This window comes from Anguilla anguilla, chromosome 12, assembly GCF_013347855.1.
Source record: "Anguilla anguilla isolate fAngAng1 chromosome 12, fAngAng1.pri, whole genome shotgun sequence".
NCBI lineage: Eukaryota > Metazoa > Chordata > Actinopteri > Anguilliformes > Anguillidae > Anguilla > Anguilla anguilla.
Window position 1 is genome coordinate 19780763 of NC_049212.1, and position 23229 is coordinate 19803991.

Genomic DNA, 23229 nt, shown 5'->3' on the forward strand with positions numbered 1-23229 from the left:
ACCGCGAGCTATCAAACTGACTGGGGGGAAAACTGAGACCTCCCATGACACTGTCGCGTGCCTGCTATTGAGCCGGGGTTCAGGTGTGCATCTCATGTATGATTGTGGGACAAGTGGCAACAGGTTCAGACTAACAACAACAGCCTGGAGGAGCCTAAAGATATTGTATCTTATTATGCGGCATGCAGGACAAAATGGCTACGTAAAAAGCATTCAAGCACACTGTAAGCACACGTTGACGCGTGCACAGCACAATTAAATTAGCCCCAAAGCGTTTTTGTTATGTGATTTTGAATCATCTCCCACCTGGCCCATTTGGAAATTAAAATGAACCTGACTGCTGTATCCAAATAATTTTCTGTAGCACCTTATTGGTTTTTATTTCATTAGATAATTGTTTTAAATGCAACGGTGGATTAAATTAATTGCTAGGATGCTCCTTCGCTTCTGAGCTCTAATTTGACATTTTATGGATCTTAGTGCAGCTTCTTCAATAGCTACGGGGAGGGCATGTGAAATAAGCAACTTGTATCCATTCCATATGTTCAGCCTCCAAAATGACACCTCAGTGTATGAACCTAAATGTATTATACAGATTAGCCGACACGACATATATGTGAGAGCGCTATGCGTCAAAATGATGGCAATATATCATTCGATTGAGCGCAAATTAAAATGATTGCGTGCCTCTGCCTTGCATAAATTAAGGTTAAAAAATTTATTTCATTTTAATAAAAGTTCACAACGACAGATGACAAAAGGCGCTTGCAATTAGCCTATGTATATAGCCGACTTTTATTTTCGGTAACACTCTAGGTGAATTGTCTTATGCAACATGTCAATTCCCTTGAGATGTAAGCCAGGTTCTGCTGCGAGGAAGCGCTTCTCCCATTATTACAGTTGCCGATAGGACCCACATAGGCCCTGGCATGCTTTCCGTCACACATATCCTTTGTCGAATATGGATTTAAGAATTCGCATTATATTTGGACTATATATGGTTTCTCAACTTGTAATTTTTATTTCGGCAGAACCTAGCTGTAAACTGAAAGCCAAGTTCAATTTGAATGGCTATAAAAGCACAGAGAAGAAGAAGGTGATAGTAGGGGGAATGTTTCCAGTGCATTATCGACTGGCCTCTTCTAAGAGCAACACCTCATCGGTTCCCACGTCGTCAGGATGCGAAGGGTGAGGATGTCTGTGCGTCTTTACAACGGTTATCGTTTTGGAACTCATTATCATAGAATAAAAAGTGTGATGAACTAAAGTGGAAGATGATTGCATTTACCATTCCAAATAAAACGTTGGGCTATTACGCATGTTAATTCAACATTCTAAACAAAAATTTCAGGATGCTATTATACACCTTAGTTGTAGGCAAATGTTTTTGTGTAGTCGCCTGAGGCATTTCTATAAGTTTTCGGTTAGAGGATAAACAAGAGGAGTTAATTGCATTTGAATTTAAATCTAAAAATAAATAAATAAATAAATAAATTAATTAATTATGTTTGTAATTTGGGACAATGATCCTGCTAGGTATTAATTCTATAGTAGCCTATACATTTTGTGGAGTAATGTTGTCTGACATTCGTTCCTAAGCAATGTCTCCCAAGCTCTCTTGCTTTGTGCTGCTGTAATTATGAAGCCTTGGCTCCTCCCTAAAATTAGGTTGAACCCTATTTTTTGTCTTGACAACCAATTCAGAAATTATTTTCTGAATTTCGACATCCTCGTCATTAACTTATCAACCAATGGTTTGGTTTCGCTGAGGCTGGCCTCAGAGGAAAGCGCACAGCCCCCAGGGGTCCCTCCCCCGCCCTGTGCTGGAGGGCGCTTGCGAACAGAATAATGTAGGCTATCTTTGTTATTTTGTGGAATGGGTGACTATCAGAAGATATGGCAAAATATTGATCAGTAATTATATGACGACTAATTATATTATTAATTGTATGAGATAGTGGAAAGACAACAAGAGGGTTTGGATGAATGCCTTTCACGGACCATGGAAAGAGAAGAGTTATGTGATACCTGAATTGTCCGATAAAAACAGATTTTAACAAAATTGTTATGAATTTAGTCTAAAATTGTGACATCGAAGTTATTTAGCAATATTCACTCTGGGCCTCTACTATCAAAGTGCACTGTGCTCTATGAGAACACTACCAAATGTAATAATTTATCTACCGATCCCATTAATGTTATTTTAAAAGAACCGAAACAGCGACCATTCGAAGAAATAGCCTACTAGAGAATTCCAGTGGAGAAAATAAAGAAAAAAACATACAAGTCCTCAGTTCAAACCAGGGTCAATAAGCAACAGGCGACAGCCATGAGTTTAAATGTCATGTCATCATTCCTTGCGTTTTCTGTCTCTAATTGAAGGAATCCCCAAAATTCCCGTCTTGTCAGCAGCCTAACCGTCTTCCTTATTTATCATTTGGCGCCACCTAGTGGAATTTTTAATACTGACGCATTTTTGATGTAATTTTCAAGATGTTCATTCCTCAACTTACCTACAAATCAAAGGGAGTCAAACAAAGATTATTTTCATCTCTACAATAATGACATTCATTTATGATATAATTTATAATATTAATACTATGAACCAGAATATCAATAATACTGTTTATCACTGACTCTAGTACTATATTAATACTCCTAACAATTCAACATTCAAGCCAAAACAGTTTGAATTATACGCAGTTGAAACAATAATAAAGCTTCTATTTATTTTCATTTCAGGTTTAATTTTCGAACCTTTCGCTGGACACAGACAATGCTATTTGCCATTGACGAGATAAACAACAGCGAGGACCTGCTGCCAAACACAGATCTGGGCTATGTCATCTATGACTCCTGCTTCACCATCTCTAAGGCAGTGGAGGGCACACTGACATACCTGACCGGGCAGGACGAGGCTGTGCCCAACTACCGCTGTGGCACAGGGGCACCTCTGGCAGCCCTTGTGGGGGCAGGGGGGTCTGACCTCTCCATTGCTACAGCACGTATTCTCGGCCTCTACTATTTCCCCCAGGTAAAGATTCTGGAGTGGGAAATGCTGGCCTACTGGAGAGTTATCTTTAAACATGACCCTCTGGGTTGGCCCCTCTGTGCTTATTCCCTGTGTTTTCTTTTATAAAGCTTGGCAAATTTAATTATTATTAATAGTTTAATTTTTTTTTCAATGATGTGTTAAAGTGAACAATGGATTCTATCACTCAATGTGTTAAATAATCACGTATGGTTTTTCTCTAATACATTTTATTATATAACAAGACAAATGAAAGCATCAGTATGTGGTGTTGTATTTAAAATATGGAGAAGCCACACATTTTTGTGCTGTGCAATTTAAATTTAGACTAAGAATGAATTCTCCCTGCTCCGTCCCCTAGAACCTGGGTTAGCAATGGGGGTGGTTTGCAGGTTTTCTCCTTTCTATCAGAGCACCCAGCCCTCGCTGAGAATGTCACAGTCCCCCGTTTGATTATTTGTGTTCTTCATCCTCAGGTCAGCTACTCATCCTCATGCACGGTGCTGAATAGCAAGTTCCAGTTCCCCACCTTCCTGCGCACCATTCCCAGCGATGCACACCAGTCGCTTGCTATGGCCAAGCTGGTGCTGCACTTCGGCTGGACCTGGGTGGGCACCATCGCCGCGAACGACGACTACGGCAAGTACGGCATCAAGGCCTTCAGGGAAGAGGTGGAGGACGCGGGGGTGTGCATCTCTTTCTCAGAGACGCTGCCCAAGGTCCAGTCGCCGGATGACATCCGCCGCATCGTGGAGACGGTCCTGAAGTCCACCGCCAAGATCATCGTGGTGTTCTCCTCTGACGTGGACCTCAGCCCGCTGATTGGGGAGCTGCTGCGCCACAACGTCACCAACCGCACCTGGATCGCCAGCGAGGCCTGGGTCACCTCGGCCCTCATCGCCCGGCAGGGAACGCCCTCCCTCCTGGGCGGGACGCTGGGCTTTGGCCTCCGCAGGGCCGTAATCCCGGGCCTGCAGGAACACCTCCTGGACATCGACCCGCACATGGACCCGCTCACCGAGGAGTTCTGGGAGACGGCCTTCAACTGCACCTTGGAGTACCCGGCGAGCAGATGGGGGGGCGGCCTCAACGCGTCCATGTCCAGGAACGCTCTGGCACCCAACGGGCTGTGCACGGGCAGGGAGTCCCTGCGGCAGCTGAACAGCACGTACACAGACGTGTCCCAGCTGCGCCTCACATACAGCGCGTACAAGGCCGTCTACGCTGTGGCCCACGCCCTCCATAACCTGGAGCACTGCGAGCCTGGAAAGGGGCCCTTTGAAGAGAAGACCTGTGCTAACATCAGCGATTTTGAACCCTGGCAGGTAAACACACAGAAGATTCTTCAATGTCGCTACACACTTATGCATGCATGCATATTCACATACACACAGACATACAAACATGCATACACATACTTTTACTTTGTTTAGAATAAAGGCAATTGGTTTATTTATAACTGTTGTGCCTAATACAGTAGGTAACGGAACTCTCTTGTTATTCTTCCCATCCTTTCTCCTTAGTTAATGTATTACCTGAAGAACCTCAAGTTCAATGTCCCGCACACTGGCGAAACCATCTTCTTTAATGACGGAGAGGTGCTGGGAGAGTATGATATTATTAATTGGCAAACGAATGAAGATGGCAGCATTTCCTATGTCCAGATTGGTCACTACAATGGCTCGGCACCCCCTGAAGCCATGTTGTCCATTAAGAATTCATCCATCATCTGGAACAATGATGTTATGGAGGTCAGTAACAAAGAAAAATGATGGAAAGGAAAAATGTGATAATTTTTAAGTTATAAGTACCAGTGTGTAGGATGATTCCTTTCCTGTGTGATTTACCCAATACAGTAACTTATAAATATGATTACTTCTGTGAGTGGAATTCTTTAAGTGAGAAAACTTGTGATCAACGCATTACAGTTAAGCCTTTGGCTTTGTCTCTGCAATACGTCTTACATCTGTAACATCACCCTCTGCTGGCTCGCCTTAGGCCCCACGCTCTGTGTGCAGTGAGACCTGTCAGCCTGGCACCAGGAAAGGTATCCGACAGGGAGAGCCTGTTTGCTGCTTTGACTGCATACCCTGTGCAGAAGGCGAGATCTCCAATCAAACAGGTGATGGCGACAATGAGTATAAGGCTTTAGCAGCGGGGAACAACACTGACCTTCTGCTCTACTGTCATAGGATTTAGATTCAGAAGAGTGTGAGTCAGATACAAGCAATTGTATAGTATGTATAGAATAAATATCTATAAGGTATATAAACAATGCATATAACATGGTTTTTCGGCATCCATTAAGTGTGTACGTGTGCATGTATGTGTGTGTGTGTGTGCTTGCATGTATGCAGGTGCATGATAGTGCGTTTTTCTGTGAAACGGAACAGGCACTGGTAGGTGTGACACCAGTCTACCAACTAGCCATAGCAGCTGTGACTGGAAGTCTCTCTCTACAGGACACAAACCACCCACTAGGCTGCTGTTATGGCTGCCTGGAAGCCTATTTCTTTAGTAAAGATGATTTTTTAAATCAATAGGATTTCAAAACTCCTAATTATGTGTTCTGTCTTTGCGAATTTCCAAAACAGATGCGAGGGAATGCATCCAGTGTACCGAGGACTACTGGTCAAACGCCAACCGTGATACCTGCGTGCCCAAGACTATCGAGTTCCTGGACTTCGGCGAGCCGCTGGGCATCACCCTGATCGTGATCTCGGCCTTCGGGGCGCTGGCGACGATGGCGGTGGCCGTGGTGTTCCTGATGAACGTGAGCACGCCCCTGGGCAAGGTGAACGATCCGGCACTGACCCTCTCACTGCTTTTCTCCCTGGTGGTGACCTTCCTGTGCTCCATCGTGTTCCTGGGCAGGCCGCAGCACTGGTCCTGCATGACCAGCCAGGTGGCGCTGGCCCTGGGTTTCGCCCTCTGCCTGTCCTCCATCATGGGAAAATCCATCGTGCTCATGCTCCGCGCCCGCGTCCTGAAGGCCGCCAAGGCAGCCGCCAAAGCCGCCGCCAAGGCCGCCAAAGAAGCTAAGGAGGCCAGGGAGGCCGCCGCCGCCGAGGGCGATGCCGGCGCCGACACCAACACCATCGTCGCCACCAACGTCAACGCCAACGGCAACGCCAACGTCATTGACACCGACGGACCCGACCCCATTCAGCCCATCCACCAGAGGGCGCTGGTGGTGGTGTGCACTCTAATCCAGGCAGTGGCCTGCACAGTGTGGCTGATCCTCCTGCCTCCGCACCCCATCAAAAACACGGCTGCGCAGAATATCAAGATCATCCTGGAGTGTGACGAGGGCTCCATCGTCTTCATCTGCTGCATCTTCGCCTACGACATCCTGCTGGCGCTGCTGGCCTTCGTCTTCGCCTTCGTCGCCCGCAAGCTGGAGGACCACCTTGGCGAGGCCAAGTGCATCACCTTCGGCATGCTCGTCTTCTTCATCGTGTGGATCTCCTTTGTCCCCGCCTACCTGAGCACGCGGGGGAAGTTCATGGTGGCCGTCCAGATCTTCGCCATCCTGGCTTCCAGCTTCGGCCTGCTCTGCTGCATCTTCCTGCCCAAGTGCTACGTCTTCCTGGTGAAGCCAGACAGGAACTTGGAGGAGCTCCTGAAGCCCCGCCCCAAACTCCGCGACAGCACCGCCACCAGCATGTCCACGGCCACCTCCGCCTCCTTCTCCACCGACATCAACGCCACCACTGTGTCCACTATGGCAGTTGATGACTGAGCCAACTCCGTGTTGGCCCCGCCCAGAATTTGCTTCTAGTTATACAGGACTCTGCTTCTGACACTATGCAAGGCTAACGTCTGTCACTAAGACCCAACAAAATGTATGCAATAGCCACTTTCACACATGCACAAGCATAAATATATTTACATAAATTTATTTACCCTCACCCACAGGACACGTGCATATGCCCACTCAAATCCACACACATTAACCCATTCACTCATATATGGACAAGCACACAAACACACACTTATATTCAAGTACAGATATTTGTACACATGCACAAAACATGGTTAAAAACATAGTTCTAGAAAACACATAACTTTCTTTCAGGATGAGACATCTAATCCCTAGATATGGAGTTATTAGATTGGTTGAAGTTCTTTTCATGTATTTAAATTTAATATAATACAATGTCCTCGACATATATATCCATGGAGCTTACAGTACATTGTTTTAAAATAGCAGCAGCTTCCATTATATATAAACCATTCTCTTAACTCTATCCCTATGGAGACAACATGAAAGGTGGACCTCCAGCTAATCATAGCAATGGATCTCTGCATTAGCACCACTGAACTAGCATTCCACAGCATTGAGGCAACAACAGTTAGGTAAAGCAAAGAGCCCTATTAAAGATTGTATAGTTCATTTCAGAGTGAGAAACCACTTAAACTTTTAAAATAAATGACTATCACACATTTCATTATATGTTTATGCTACTTTTTTCTTCTCGGTAGATATTTGTCAATTTAGATTAAATTAAATCATAATCATTGCTCAAATTAAAGATTTGTGATTTCACAAGATAATGAATTTCCACTTGTGAATCAGGACAAAAATAAGAGGACCGCAATTTATAGAACAGCTCTAGAATAAGATATTGTAGTACAAAGCAAAAAGTTAATTTAAGTTTAAATATACATAGTTCCTTCTCTATGCATACATCATACATCTGCATACATTATTTGATATTCTATATTTGCTGTGTAAATATATAATAATGAAAATGCTGCTGACTGCAAGTGACTTCTGAAGTTAATAAAGATATATTGTTTGCACTCTTACTTGCTTGGATGGCTTCATTAAAAATGGTACTGCTGGAGAAATACCCAGAAATGTGTAGGCTCATAGCACCAAAAATAATTCTCTTTCATATAGGCAGAAATTATATCCTCTCACTATACAGATAAGTGGGAATTAATTTGGCAATTTCATTATACATTTAGTGGATGCCAGTGTGCATTCATTTCATATTTATGTTATTCATTCACACAAGAACAAGTTCAAGAATGTTTAGACACATGCATAATGTTCAGGGATGTTCAGACACATGCACAACATTCAGGGATGTTCAGACACAGACAATGTTCAGTGGTGTTTCATTCAGGACTCAAAGCTTAAACTCTTTGACTTCAAAGCTGAAGACTGCGGTGCACTGCCGTTGACTGTGTTTCCTGGTCACAAAGTGTTGGCAGTGTAAAATTACAGGAGATAAACTACAATGTTATCCCTTTGTCACACAGTGTCATGTGTGCTCCCCTCATTTATTGCTAAGGATAGTTGTTTGTTCCTCACACTGGTTCTTTTGCAAGAAACAACTTTTCCAAGCATCTCAAATCTGAAATCGGTGATTATCTAGTCAGAGATGCAGGACACAACCAGGATTTAATGAATGATAATTTAGTACATTGGGGAGAGGGAGAAAGAACATCTGAAACACTATATTTTTCAGCTCCTTAATTATGTAGTTGAGATGGTGAAAACGTTCCATTTGTTTTCCAGATCCAATGGAACAGACTGTAAATAGGAGTTTACATTTAAGACTGAAATTCAAACTTTTAGAAAGCTGTTCAAGCCAAATTACTTCAGTAATAAATCAAACTTACATGATATAAAAATATGTTTAAAGTGTACCTTTAGTAGTGTGGCTACATAATAAATTTTTCTCCACATAAAAGTTATGGTATACTTCATCATAAATATCTCTTTTTTTAAAGAAGATCATTATCTCTTTATTAAAGAGGAACCTGCCAAGAAAATGTCATCAATAAAGCTCATCATAAAACAAGTACTTATGTGCACAATTCAGCAAATATTGAGAGAGCAAATACAAATGATGTTGCACTGTTACAGTGTTCCGGCTCTTTTGAATACATACAGAACTTGAGTTAGGAGCACAGCTCTGTGCTGGCAACCTTGCGTTCTTTTACAGGGGGCACCCACACACATCCTGCTTCTCTCGCTCGTATTTTTACCACTAATTCCAGCATTCAGCAGCTTTCAGGGACCACTCTCAGAACACCCTGCCAGCTAGCATCTGTGAGAGGCCCAAATAATGGGCCCCTTCGAGACAACAGCAAAGGGAGAAACTCAGAGCCCTCTACCTTTTGCTTTATTGATTTTACAAAACACTACATTTTGTACACTACATTTTGCAGTTTTGCAGCAAATCATACAGTTTTAAAGAAAACATGCATTTACCACAGTATAACCACACATGAGAACAATAACTTTTTTTTTTTGGATTAGTGATTTAGGAATACTAATGGTAGATAATAATTAATAAATTGCATTAAAAATCTATATCAATGATTATAATAATGGTAATAATGCTGATGATAACAAAAACATAATCAATAAATATAATAATACATGATAAAGTAAATAGAATAAAAACGAATAAGTAGTTGCGCAGTTCAGCTGCGAAACCGTGTCTAAGTCGTTCATTTTGTCATGTTCTGTGTCATGTTCTTTTTTTAAATGTTTTAAATTAAATTGTATTTCATATTTTGTTTACCAATTGTGTTTATTATGTGCGTAGGAAGGTGATGAAATGTTTTCCCGTAAAGTCAAACTTGCGATTGTGAGGATTGCTTTGTTTATATTATGGTTGCAAGCACAACAAACAACATACCGGTGCGTTAAATGTAACGGTGTGGCAGGGATATCCGTCCTATCCTCTCATACAGCAGATACAATTTGCTTAAGGTCAATCTTCATCGATCCAATGGGCGACAAAGAATCATTCGTCTCTCTAACTTTTGGGCCTTATTCCCCCGGAGTTGAGAAGGACAAGTAATCGAAAGAAATGGGGAAGAAGGGGTGGCGTCTGGAGATGTCTGTGGCAAATATACACCAGGCCCCCGCTAACCCTCCCTGGTTGTTTCAATTCTGCGATTGATGAACCACAAAGTGGACGAGATCCGAGCCTACGCAAGGTATTGTTCTGAGGTCCATGAGGCGTTCACTGTTGTGTTTCACGGAAACTTGGCTACATCCTGCAGCATCGGACTCTATATGAAGTCAAGGGATTTGCACAGGTGCGAGCTGACCGAAATGTCAGCTTGGGTAAAAGTAATGGCGGTGGGATCTGTGTCTACATGAATGTACACAGTAAAGATTTGAATATGTGACATTAACGTCGAAGTTCTATGTTTGACTTGGATATTATGAAGGGCATGACTGGGATGTCAGCCACCCGAAAACCACTAGCGTTCGACGGTTGTTAAGAATCCTTGTTCAGTTTCTAAACATAAGAAGGGAGACACGGGAAAACATTAGGTTGCGTCAAACAATGTATTAATTATATAAGCAGGTATACCAATAATGATCCACTATAATAGATGACACATGTATAGTAGGGTTAGTGGAAACATAATTTGTGGAAGGTATGCCTGTAGGTGTTGTAAGTGGGGAAAAGAAAAAAGGTGCTCGTCCTCCTACGGCGAGGGGAAAGAGGAGAATGAGCCAAAAAAAACAAAAAAGCACAGGAGCTTTAGTCGCCCAAGCTGCCAGGTGCTCCAATTGGACCAATTACGTTCCTCTCTGCTACCAGCCATCCTGCCTAATCACCTGCAACACAGCAACAAACGGAAAAGACGTCTGGGAACAGAGAGGACTGTAACGCAGAGTTTGCAGACAGGTTGAATACATTCTTCTCCAGGTCCTTAGACAAATGTTTGAATATTCTTAACTCGGTTACACCTGTAGAGTCAGATGGGATTAACATTACTTTTGACCGAGGGAGGTACATTTTTAAACACACAAATCCAAGAAAGGCCCCAGACCCAGATAACCTTAGCGTTTTTATTTTAAAAACATTTGCACCAATAATCCTTGGATACCCACACTGAGGTCAATTCAGATGCAAATGTTTTTAAAATAAAAGCACTAAGGTTATCTGGGCCTGCGTCCTTTCTTGGATTTGTTCGTGTTATTTTACTGTATCAATGTATGGCTGTTCCTCTGTATGTGAGAATGACTACGGCTTGTGACACAAAACTAATTTCAGAGAAATCTGACAATAAAGTATAATCTAATCTAATCTTTCAATGTATTGTTCACATTTTGTTATAAAATGCAGCTCCATTTCAGCTTCATTGAGATGCCAGTGTTTTCACAGCCTTTCTTCTTTTGGAATCGATGTTTGCTGATGCTGGCCTTTTTCGATGGCCAAGCTGTGCTCGCTGAGTCTGTACTTTGTCAGGGTTGTTCTTAGTTTTTTGTCAGTCACTGTGGTGAGATAGTCTGCTATTGTGTACTGTGTTTTTTTGTTGAATCTAATTGAATTTAGGGGGATGTCCTGAGGCTTTAAGGTGTTAGGGGGTGTTAGTGAACTGAGCCTCAGGACAAGTTGTGTCAGAGGAGTCTTTCCTGAGAGGACTCTCTCTCTCCCTCTCTCTCTCTCTTGCTTGCTCTGCAAACCACACTGTGTGTTCTTATTTTTGTTTCCTTTCAGCTGTCTTGTGGAGTGGTGGTATTGTTCTATAATTGGAAGAGCAGCCATATTCCCTTGGCAAAGCCTGGCCAAGTCCAAGTGTGTAAACAAGGCCAAGATTGGGGAGGAGGAAGGACCCACAAGACAGGGCGAGAGGAGAGGGGAGCAGTGACTTAAAGGGCCCAAGTACATAATGCAGATATTTTAAATGAGAGAGAGATAAAGAGAACACACACACAGGTCTGTTTTTCTGACATACCAGGCAAACAGCAGACAAACAGACGGTCCGTGTGTCGCTCTGTTTAGTGAGATTCAACACCGAGTCACATGGCAGGGTCTGGAGGGGCATGATACGGACCAATAATGCATGCCTATTGAGTGAACTCATTTGGACTAAATCTAAAAAAATGTCCCACACTGACAAAGGGCATTGGGGAGCGAGTCACAAGCACCTCATTGACATAACTGACAGGAAGCTGGCACACAATGGAATCCCCACAGCACAGAGAGCCAGCACACTTCTGAGGAAAAAGTGCTCTTCAACCAGGAAACTTCATTATTAATAGAGTTGGGCAGAGGTCAGCACTCATCGCAGTGGGACTGTCAGAGTGTTCAGCGCAATGCTGTACAGAACAGCAATGCTTAATCACAACAGATAGAACAAAAAAAGCACTGGAAATGAGGCACTGTGGGTAACTTTAAGTTCAAAGTCACCTTACATTTGGGTAGATGGATAACAGGTGGGAAGTAACAGGTTTCAAAGCACAATGTTCGTGTCATCGGATAGTACTTACAGTAAGGTCTGAGGGATCCATTTCAGAGCGAGCCCAATTGTATTGCAGTTACAAGCTAATGTATCCAGTGTAATGGAGTCTAATGTCATGCAGTTAGTATGTTTAAATTTAAAATGCTAACCATTAACCACATGTGTTTTTGAAATTAGGGTAATGAAAGTCCAACTGAACTGAAACATTTCTGTACAACTCAAGACATTAAAGCCCAGGCTGAACCTGTCACACAATGGAAATTAGTAAGCGGGGGGAGTATCAGAGAGGAACAATTGCTGCCCTAAAATACGTATGGTTTACGCATATATTTAGCTGTTTGGTGCTGAGAGATGCTGAGTCATTTAGTACCAAACATCCCAGTGAAGTAACCTGGTGATTGACTGAATAAATAAATGAATGAATACATGAATGAATAAATAAATAAATAAATAAATAAATAAATAAAATGGAGAAATAGAATTTTGGCTTGTTTGTCAGTTTCTTTCTGTATAGGCTACTATTTCACTTTCTCCTAAGGGAAGTCAAGAAATTGAACTGATAAGTGTCCCACAGCCCTATAGGCCTACACATGTCTCATATCTACACATATCCTGGTAGCCTTAGGATTCTATTGTTGTCCAAAAAACTATTAAAACAATCAAAGAGACATTGCTTTTATCAGCATAATTGAAACAATTTTATGAAGTGACATTTGATGAGTTTTTTTTTTGATATGTAGAAAGTAGTTCCATTTTGGCACCAACATATTGAAAATAGTCTCCATTGAAATGAACAATTTTCTCAATTTTGAAGTAAATTTGGTAAAAAAAAAAAAAAAAACTACACTGGCCATGGTTTTCATGATAATAGGTTGTATTTTCTGAAAAGTACAATATGTATTTCTGATCTGCGTTTAATGATTTTAGTGCACGGTTTGAATGAAGCGTGTCTGAGTGTGATGGGAGAACGTCAGACAGCAGGCCATTGAGAAGCACTGCATGTTTTGCTCTTTTCAGAGGATAATTTGACAATAAGAAAAATATATAATTATGCCAGCCTTATCCTTTAAAAATAATTGAGGCAGAAATGACACATTTAAAAATGTAGGCTATTAAATTACTCCATATTGTATTTGTGGTGGGCTGGTATACCCGCTTGTGCTTGTAAACACTCAGCCTGATTCTGTATGATTTTAAATCAAAAACGACTTTAATCTTTCTGGCTGATTATTGCGAGACTTAATGCACAAGCACGTTTTAAAGCTACTTTAGAACTAATGTGAAGTCAAATTGCATCATTAAGTAGTAGCCTAAATGTCCCATTACAAAAAGAAAGGTGTGTAGTAAATTGACACTTTGTGCTTTCGCATCACGGTCCAGGGTAGTGTTACTAATTCCCTGTGCTTTTTGACATTAGAGCTCATGTTGCATGGTATCCAATTTTAACTTACTAAGAAATGACCTGCCTTTTCTTATATTGTGCATTTAGATTTTATGCAACATTTGTTTTGACCGATAGGAGTCAGAAAACTGATTCTATAATAGACTATGATGCATTTTCAGTGCACTCCACATGATCCTGTACATTTTTAGGTATGCTAACCTCAGAACTAATTTGGTTTTAAAGTGTTTCTTCCATTTAAACCAAAATCTTTACAGTCCCAGTCTACAGTCCCCCAGTTAATTCTGCCTGAAAGCATAAAAAATGAAAATCTAATTGACAATAAAAGAAGTGTGTGTAATGACACTCATAATGACTGAAATTGCACTTCCTAGCATGCACCATGAGGTGAGGATAGAATTCTGATTCATGGTGTAACTTTTCACATCTTACTTGGTCTTTGAAATTTAGAAGGCTTTTCACAGTAAATTAACTATAATTTTACTAATCCTTTTCTGCACTTTTAGTGTGGACGGCTATTATAGATGGATCTGCTTTTGTAAAAGATAATAATATAATTAGTTTCATGGCCGATTACCCCAAATAAAGAGCCATTCTGGCTGACTAACGCTCCGTGGACTCCACTGCAGTAACACAAATTGCATAATTATGATTCTCAATTTCTTTTTCATGCTCTGTGAGATTAACATGGAGGTTTGATTTTACATTTTGACTAAAGTGGAAAGATATTATTTTTCTCTGCTTTTGAGGAAAGAATAGCCTCTTACCTAAACATGAGACGGTAAGGCTGGAAAACAGATATTAATATCTGTTGGGTTTTTGTGTAGTTAGCTAGAGAATGAGTAGCTACATACTGAACATGCTGGCACACCAACCTTCTCACTAGGGTAAAAAGATATGGGCCAAAAAAGGTCCTACGTTTCTGTGACGGAGTCTCTGTGGATCAGAACACGACACTCCTGAGACACAATACCCAGCTGTCTGGGGAGGTATGGGATATCCTGCCCCAGCCCGGCACATGGCCCACTGAGACTCAGAGACACTGCGTCTGGCTGTAGGCCTGTACACACAAGCATATGCAAGCACGCACGCACGCACGCACGCACATGCGCACACACACACATACACACATACACACATGCTTTCTCTCACTCACATCGCTCTCTCTTTTGCTCTCTCACCCTCTCTTACACACACACACAGACACACACTTACATATTCACAATGCTCTCTCTCTCTCTTGGTTTCTCACACTTGCACACACACACACACACACACACACACACATACACACACACGTGCAATTCTCTCTCTCTCTGTCTCACACACACACAGACACACACCTACCTATGCCCCCCCCCCCCCCCTCCCGTCCCTATTCACCTAATCAATCCCCCTCTGTTCTGAGTTAAGCTTAATCATAAGTGTCACTAACGTAAGGGCTACTCACATGTGAGGGCAGGCATCGAGGCGATAGGGCATAAAAAAGCAACAGGTGCGGGACGCACTTGTGGAACAGGCGACCCTGCTCAGAATTTACAAAAAATTTATTATTATCAATAATACATCGTGACCACTTTAAAGAATATCACTTAACAGTTGGGCACAGTGGGCTACTTTGAACCGGCACATTTGCATTACGAATAATGATTACCGCAATTTAGATGGGTGTTTGGATCAGTACACTTTGATCAACAGAATAAGCATCATTTTAGACGACGCTGATTTGCAAACAAGACAATACTGCGATGACCATGATAATAATTGTCTTTTGAAAAGGTGTGACATGGCAGTCAAATTACATTTGAATGTGGTATGCTGTGCCATGCTTTAATTACTCTGGTAATGGCATTAAGCAATGCACTGCCTGCTGGGTCAGCACTCGCATTTTAAACCAACACTTTAATTTGCTCATTATTGAGGGAGCATCAGAGGGTTGAACTACTTCATGCTAGAAATTTGGCTCAAGATGGCGACTCTCGTGAGCATGCAAAATGTGTGTTAGTGTGTAAGCAAAGTGATTAGGAGGTGAATTGGGACTGGGAAATCCACAATGCCACAATCTCTTTTGCTCTCTTAGACTCACTCACACACACACACACACGCACGCATGCACGTACACACACACATGTGTAATGCTGTCTCTGTTTAACTTTCTCTTATTCTCTCTTTCACTCAAACACATGTGTCCAATGTTCTCTCTTTCTCTCATACAGTAACAGATACAATCATTCACAAGGGCTCACATACAATTCAACAACTGAACAGCAATGTTAAAGTTTTACTGTATCTAATGCACAAGTTTAACTGTCATAGGAGGTATAGTCCGACTCAGTTCTTTATTTCAGACTTTGAAGAACAGCCTTTAGCTGAGTGGGTGCCTGTGAGACAAGACCAATTAGTGTGAATTCTCTTTTGGCTGCCTTACTGGGCTCAAAAACAATTTCTTTAATCAAGAGACAGAGTCCAAAAAGGTTGTGCAATGTTATAGAAACAGGTTTCGGTTGAAAAAGTATTCGTAAAAGAGATTCCTTTTTAGCATAGCTAGAATATTTTATGGTGGTTAAAAAACAAGAAAAAACATTTTATAATCACCAAAACATAGCTGCACCCATGTATGTATGTTGTGCATAGGTTCCAGAAATGTAATCTGCCAGATGGATTGTATCACGTGATGTTCTCAGCCGTGTTATCTGAGCACCAAGGGTTTTCTTATTTTCCTCCTAGTTTTCCTTCCCCCTCTTGTGTTACAGAGACCTATCATCCTCTGTTCCTTTCCTGAGTGTATTGAAGAACTGATGCATATGAACGCATAGGAGTCTAATTTAAAAGTCTTTTGACAGCAGTTTATATTATGGTTCTTTCCCAGTGAGGAAAAGCCAGAATCTGCATGTCTAGATGGGTGGATATCAAGGTTGAGAGACGTTTTGATGTACTAGGACTAGCTTAATCTCAATATAGCTCAGGTTTTACCTGACTTGGCAAGAAAACACTGTTGGAATTTTCCAGAAAAGTTATCATAGGATTTTGTTTTTCATTTGCACATGTGCTGTGCCGTAGATCCAGTACAAATATAAATAAGTAAAAATATTAAGGTTCATCATATTAATATTAATATCACATACACAGATTAAGCTTAGATTTGGACTAAAATTCAAAATTGAATTTAGTCTAGAACTAGGCTTAATCTGTGTCTGTAAATGTTCTTACCCTTCAAGCACTAGTATCTTAGTGTTGAAAGCACATCTTATCTAAAAAAAACGAAAAAGCCTGATAAGATAGAGTCTGGAATTGTGAATTTCTTAGTGGACTTTGAACCAAAAGAAGTAGCCAGAAGTGACCCTGGAATTGTACAGCTTGCAGTGGAAGCAACAGTGGCTGTTTTAGGATTTTTCCATCGGCCTGCTTTTGTGCGTTTCTACGGTTGAATGATATGCTTTCTCGATTGCACATTGAAGCCTCGACATGCTTCCAGCAGTAGGCCTCATTATTTTCCCTCCCGTTTTTCCTGTTGCCGACATCCGGCTTCCAGGCTGTCCCTGCAGAGGTCAGGCATGCGGTGGAGGTTGCGGGAGGAATTTTCGGGTTCTGAGGTGGCATCTGATGTCTTTGTGCTCCCACTGAGCTTCAGTGTTGTGGAAACGGAAAGTCTCACATGTCAGGGCTCCAGCTGGCATTTAAAAACACAGTAAACGGTCAGGGATAGGAATGAGGGAAGCCAACAGAGAGGATAGTGAACACACCGAGTGGTGTGGAGGAAGGTTAGTGGAACTGTGGCCTGGTATGGTGGGCTGCACAGGCAATGGGTTATAAAGGGTCTTATTACCCTCTCTGGAAAGTTCTGTCTGTTGAGAGAGGCGCTTGCTGCTTATTAAAGAAAAAATATATCACCCTGTGTTTCATGTGAAAGTGCTTTGTCACGTGTGCTTCTGTTTGTGTACGAACATGCTTTGTGTGCATGCGTGGGCGGATGCGTATATTTGTCTCAGCTTGTGTGTGTGTGTGTGTGTGTTTGTGCATTTGTATACATATGTGTGCATGCGTAAGTGTGTTTGTGTTTGTGTGTGTTTGTGCATGTGTTTGTGTGTGTGTGTGTGTGTTTGTGCATGTGTCTGTATTTGTGTGTGTGTGTGTGTGTGTGTGTGTGTGAGTATGTGTACAGTATGTGTTCGTATGGGTGTTTGGGGGTGATTCAGGGCATCATGCTGTGTAGCTCCTGTAACCAGGATGCCTGCATGTTTCATGGGGTCAGTGTGGTCTGGAGTTACGGCCCCTGGACTTGAATGACAACGTGCTCCTTTGCATGTGCCGCACTGATCGTCCTTTTCTAGAGTTTCACTCGCGTCACACGCCGGTTGTGAAGGGTCTTGTTTTTCTTTCTCCTGTCTCTGCTTTCCCCATGTCTTGTTGTTTTCCGTCTCACAAATACCCCGCTTGCAGTGCGTTGCTCTTTGCCTCCACCAAACACCAGCCATTTGCCTGCGAATCTACCTCAGGTGACAGGGGCTTTCAGCTTATTTACATTGCAACTGACACAACTGCCTAGGCCCATCTTCAGAACACAACTGTTCCTCTGGCGTGTCCGGTGTGGTGTACATACACCAATTCACTGTTAGTCATCTGAGCACTGTAGCCTGCATTTTATATGTTGCCAACTGGACATTTCCAGAGAACCAGTATTTTGCTAAATAGGGCAGTAGCTTTCTGTCTGGGTAGGAACCCTCTGAATTACTTATTGTCCACTCTCTGGTTGGCAGGTAGCCTATCTCTATGGGTCACGGTTCAGATTTTAAGCTGGTGTCAGAGGAGGGTCTCTGTAAATGACCGTCTGTATGGTGTGAGGGTGAAGAAGGAAGCTTTAAAGTTCTGCCAAAGTTAGGCTAACCTTTCAGTCTTTCTGCACCGTCTTGCTGTTATTTACACGTGCTTGGAGTCAGAAGTGTCCTTGCTGCGTCCTTGGGGAGCTTTTTATGTATGCCAGCTGCACAGCATAACTCTCCTCTGCAGATTGCGTTGGACTGACTAATGACACCTTTCAGTGTGTACGAGTGTTGGGAATTAATTCAAAGTGTGGAAGAGGCTGGAAAGGTGCTGATTAATTCAAGCCTTTTCCAAAACTTCAAAGAAGCAATTGGACATCAACAATTTGCAGCCATGTTATTTAAAAGGTCTGTATTTTTGTCTTCACAGAAACAACTTGTAGAGCAAGGGATATTTTCTAAGGGACCTTTCAGCTTTAAAGTAGAACAGGACAGATTCACTTAGCACAAAATGTCATGTACCTAGTTTGCTTCACTTTGAAAGAGCAACTCTTTCAAATCCAGAGGCACTGCATACCAAACCACACTATGTGTTCTGACTCTCCCGTTGCACATTTTATCAGTACATTGGCTTGTAGAGGTAATCATGAATGGCTTAGAAACGTGTGGTTTTAGTGGCACTGGAGATCACATACAAACTGAGAGCAGGTAGGCTAAAGAGTGGGGGTGGCTAAAGTCCCCCTTCAATGGTAAAGTCTCATGGAAATGGAATGGTGTAAAGGCCCACTGTACATTATGTATAGATGTTTTACTATTTTAGCTCTAATTCTGTCTTTAGGTGGCAGATTGGTGTGTGCCAAGGATACCTGCAGCTTCTCTGGATTTATTAGGTGGGTAATCCGTTGCCCGGCGGGGTGTTCCTTGTGAGAACAGGATGTCACGGATGCCCCTGGTGCGTTTGTCTCCGCTCCCTCTCGAGCACTGCCCACGGGCCGGGACGGGGAGTGGCGGGATCTGGTTACACTTTAAGGACAAGACGCGGTTATAAGAGGAGGAAGGAGAGGAGCGGAGCGGACGAGGAGAGAGCGCGCTCAGAGAGGCGGAGCAGGGCGACTGGGCTCGGGTGACCGAGCTGATTGGTCGTGCAAGAGGGATCGGATCCCGCGAGGGCGACAGCAATGCTCGCGGCGAGCAGAAGCGGGGCCCACGAGCCCCCGAGGCTTCGGAAGCACTCTGTGGCGTCTCTGGGCAGCAGCCGCGCTCAGCGGAACGCGCAGGAGAACAACCGCGATAACCGCAGTAACAGCATCGCCCAGCAGAGGGCGCGCAAGGTCATGCTCATCCGGGAGCTGGAAACCAGCTGGTACCTGAAGACCTGTGGACTGTCCCGGGAGGACACCACTGCCCACCAGACTGGCATGCCCTACCGGTGAGTGGACTGAAGAGAATTAGTGTGCTGGGGGCTGGGTGGGTATACATCAATGCTTGAACCAGGAAAAAACCTGCCATGTTTTTTTAATGGACAGTGGGTATAAAATTTACAGAAATCATTTTGAATGTGTAGGCAGTTATTTTTGTATGATACCAGGCGATAAAGGCCATTTCAAAAGAATGGAATTACATGAAGCAGGTGTGTGGATGAGATAATAGCATTTTGAAGTAGGCTGGGAGGGCGGGTGTAGGTAGGTGCAGGCAAGCTGCTGCTTCTTCGAGTGTTTAGACCAACTTCTTTTTTTATGGAACTGGAAGGGGCAAAGGATTCGGTAGCTGACATCATCGTGGAATTTTTGTAATGTTTGTATGTCGTGGTTTCTGACCGTCCGGGTAATCCCGCTCTTAAACCCTGGTTCCCTGGCAGATGTCCCAGAGCCTCATGGTCCCAGCTGGGCAGTGACCAACAAAGCAAGGGCGTGGCCTTTAGTCAAGTCCATAAACTCTGCTTGCTACTGCGTTTTTATCATTTTAGGCCTTGGGCGTGACGCATCACATTAGGGGAGAATGCACTTTGGGGTGATTCACGGAAGGGGATAAACAAAAGATTAACGAGCAGCGCATGTTTATAGCCAAGTTAGCCATGTGTGGGTTCTCAGTTACATCCAAAAACCACTCCAGCATGTTAAAACAGTCATATGTGTGTCCACCTCTTGGTACTAGGCAGCGAGTTAGGCAAAAAATGCCAATAAATCAAAAGCAAATAAAAAGCACACATATAAATATGCCCTTAATGATGATTACATTGCAAAACAAAGCCCATGTCAGGATCATTGTAAAAATATATTTTTTTAAAACGAATTAAAAAGGATTGATTAAAGCGTATGTATAACCATTACAGTATACACTGTGCAGTAGAAACTACCTGTATGGCATATTGTGCTTATGAGCTGTTCTAGCCAATGACCTCACTGCCTCTCCCATGTGGGTGTTCTTACCTTTGGCGCATTCACTGCATTTTTGCATATCTCAGGTATTTTAAATGGTCACCTCAACTGTATATTTGTTCCTAATTAGCAATATCAAATATTGAATTGAATTGGACTGTACCAATCTTATTGGAATGCTGTGCCGTTCATAGTTTAATAATTTACTCTGACTCTGGTCTGCTTAGTTTTACACACAGCTTGGATTTCAGCCTGTACGTTTTTGTCCATCATCATGCGCCACAGATCAGTAAGGGCTAGCGGCATTTCAGCTCAGACACACAGGCTGTTCTGCTGTTTGTGGCATTAGCCAGATTTCCATAGGCAAAGCCCAGTGCTCTTTTAAATTAGACTCTACGTGTGTCCGAGACAGGACGTGTTCACGTTGCTGTCACGCTGTGACAATTACTTTTTCTATTAGTGTCTGTCTCCCTGGCATGGCACGTCCAGCACATGTGGGGGTGTGTTGTGACAGCGTTAAGCCTCCTTGGTGACAAACAAGCGGACACAGCGAGACCCCGCATGCAACACTGGCATGTAACTCCTAAAAAGGGTTCACACTCTCTATCTCGTGCTGAATTTCACAGACCATTTTATACTCTTGTTATGTATGCCAATCACTGCTTGCCATTCATAGCTATCATGGATATAATTCCTCCCCCCTTTTTCCTCATTGTTTTATCGTGCCCCCTCTCGCGCTGTCTCGTTCTCTCCCACTAAAGATAATGGGATTAGGCGTGTTAAATTTGACCTTGCGGGCTCTCCGGGCCTGAGCGTTCCGGGCGGTGCTGGGATTCTCACCTGCGTGGCTGCTGACAGGCAGGGCCAGATACACCCCCAGCCCCACCCCTCTCTGTCCCACCACACAGTCTGGTGCCCCTTGGTGATACGTTCCGTGGAGGACCTGGGGCCAGCGCATGATTCAATCTGATATTGAAACCTATCAAAGTTCAAAAACCCAGAACAGCTGTCTCAAACCAAGTCTTTCACAGTATGGAAACATTTAATCATGTGGTATTACCACAAAGCATTGTGACTTCTGGAAAGGGACTCTTCCTCTCCTTTGTCACTTATTAAGTCTCTGTCTGTCTTTGTGTACCTCTTCATCTGTTGTAACCTATAAATTGTGAAACTGGATGGAGGTTACCAGTGAGAAAGGAGCTATAAGGAGTGGGTGGAAATTTGCCTGCCTCCAACAACTACAAAAAAAAGCCAGAAATGATTGTTGTTGTTTGAAGGTGTGGAGAAGAGGTGCAGCAGTCGAAACAGCGCGTGTCCGTGTTGTGTGTCCCAGTGCTGTCACCCTGTGGCGAATGTGAAGCCCTACTCCCTCTGTTCGCCCCATCCCTGCCGTAACATCCTTTCGTCAGCGTCAGTCCCCAAAACGCGTTCAGCCGCTCCGGGGGCTTGCTCTTCATTTCATTTCGCCCCCGTGTGCTCTGAGCCGTCGGGTCCTCGGTGTAAAAACAAAGTATTGCTCTGCCAAAGCACGCATAGGAATGCAAGGGCAGCATTGCACTGGTGCTCTCCAATTAATTTCCAGTGTAGGCCTGAAATGAAATAAGAGGAAGATGCATCGAGCCTCTTTCTCTGCCAAGCGCACTGGTGATTTGCTAATGGAACTAAGTCCTTACTACATTGGCAGGGGCTGCAGCTGTCAGTCAGGGGACGAGTGCATCTGCTTTGCAGTGCAGTCTGTTCCAGCAGAAGCAGCTGCCAAGCTCAAAATCACAGAGAAATGTACAGAGGGGAAAAGAGTGGGGAATAGAAAGAGAGAGGACAAGCTTCCAACGATACTTTTTTCTTACCAGAGTAGCTCTCTAGATATTTATATTTGCAAATGAAAAAGGCAAGGCTGATGATGATCATGACCTGGCTTTACTGAACTAAAATCAAATCCCATTGATGCTTTCGCATGTAACAGGCAGCTGTGTTGCCATACACTAGGGTGGTGTGGTTTCAATCCATTTTGCTGATTTTGGTAAGGGCCATGAAAGTGTGTTGTGAAAGGGGGAGCGCTGTCCTCTCTGTAGACTTGGACCTGTTTCGCTTGGCTGCTGTTCCCACTCTCTGCTGGTTATTGTAGTCAGGCTCCTAACCATAAATTGCTTGAAGTGGGTGGATCAAAAACTTGTCTGGAGCATTATGGGAAAGCCTGAAAGATCTCCCACTTGAGGCTGAATCTTTTAACAGCCCACTTTGCTGCCCATAAATGACATGCTACAAGAAAATGGGTTGTGATGGACAATTGTCCGTTTCATCTGTAATGTGCAATTACAGATGAAGTGAGGATGAAGGAAATTACGTTTGTGCTATTACCAGTTTAAATCAGGTGGATTTGATTCCACAATTAACATTCAAAAAGTTGAGAGGAATTAATCAGCCTAA

General features: G+C 43.1%; 1 protein-coding gene across 1 annotated transcript; it reads left to right on the forward strand.

Annotated features, from left to right (window-relative positions):
- The first annotated feature begins 905 nt into the window (after window positions 1–905).
- On the forward strand, window positions 906–7843 carry LOC118209529 (vomeronasal type-2 receptor 1). The gene is made up of 6 exons (XM_035384890.1): window positions 906–1188; window positions 2743–3034; window positions 3508–4356; window positions 4555–4782; window positions 5030–5153; window positions 5626–7843. Exons 1-6 carry the CDS (start codon window positions 962–964, stop codon window positions 6771–6773), a joined length of 2868 nt encoding a protein of 955 aa, XP_035240781.1. The 5' UTR covers window positions 906–961; the 3' UTR covers window positions 6774–7843.
- The last annotated feature ends 15386 nt before the right edge of the window (window positions 7844–23229 follow it).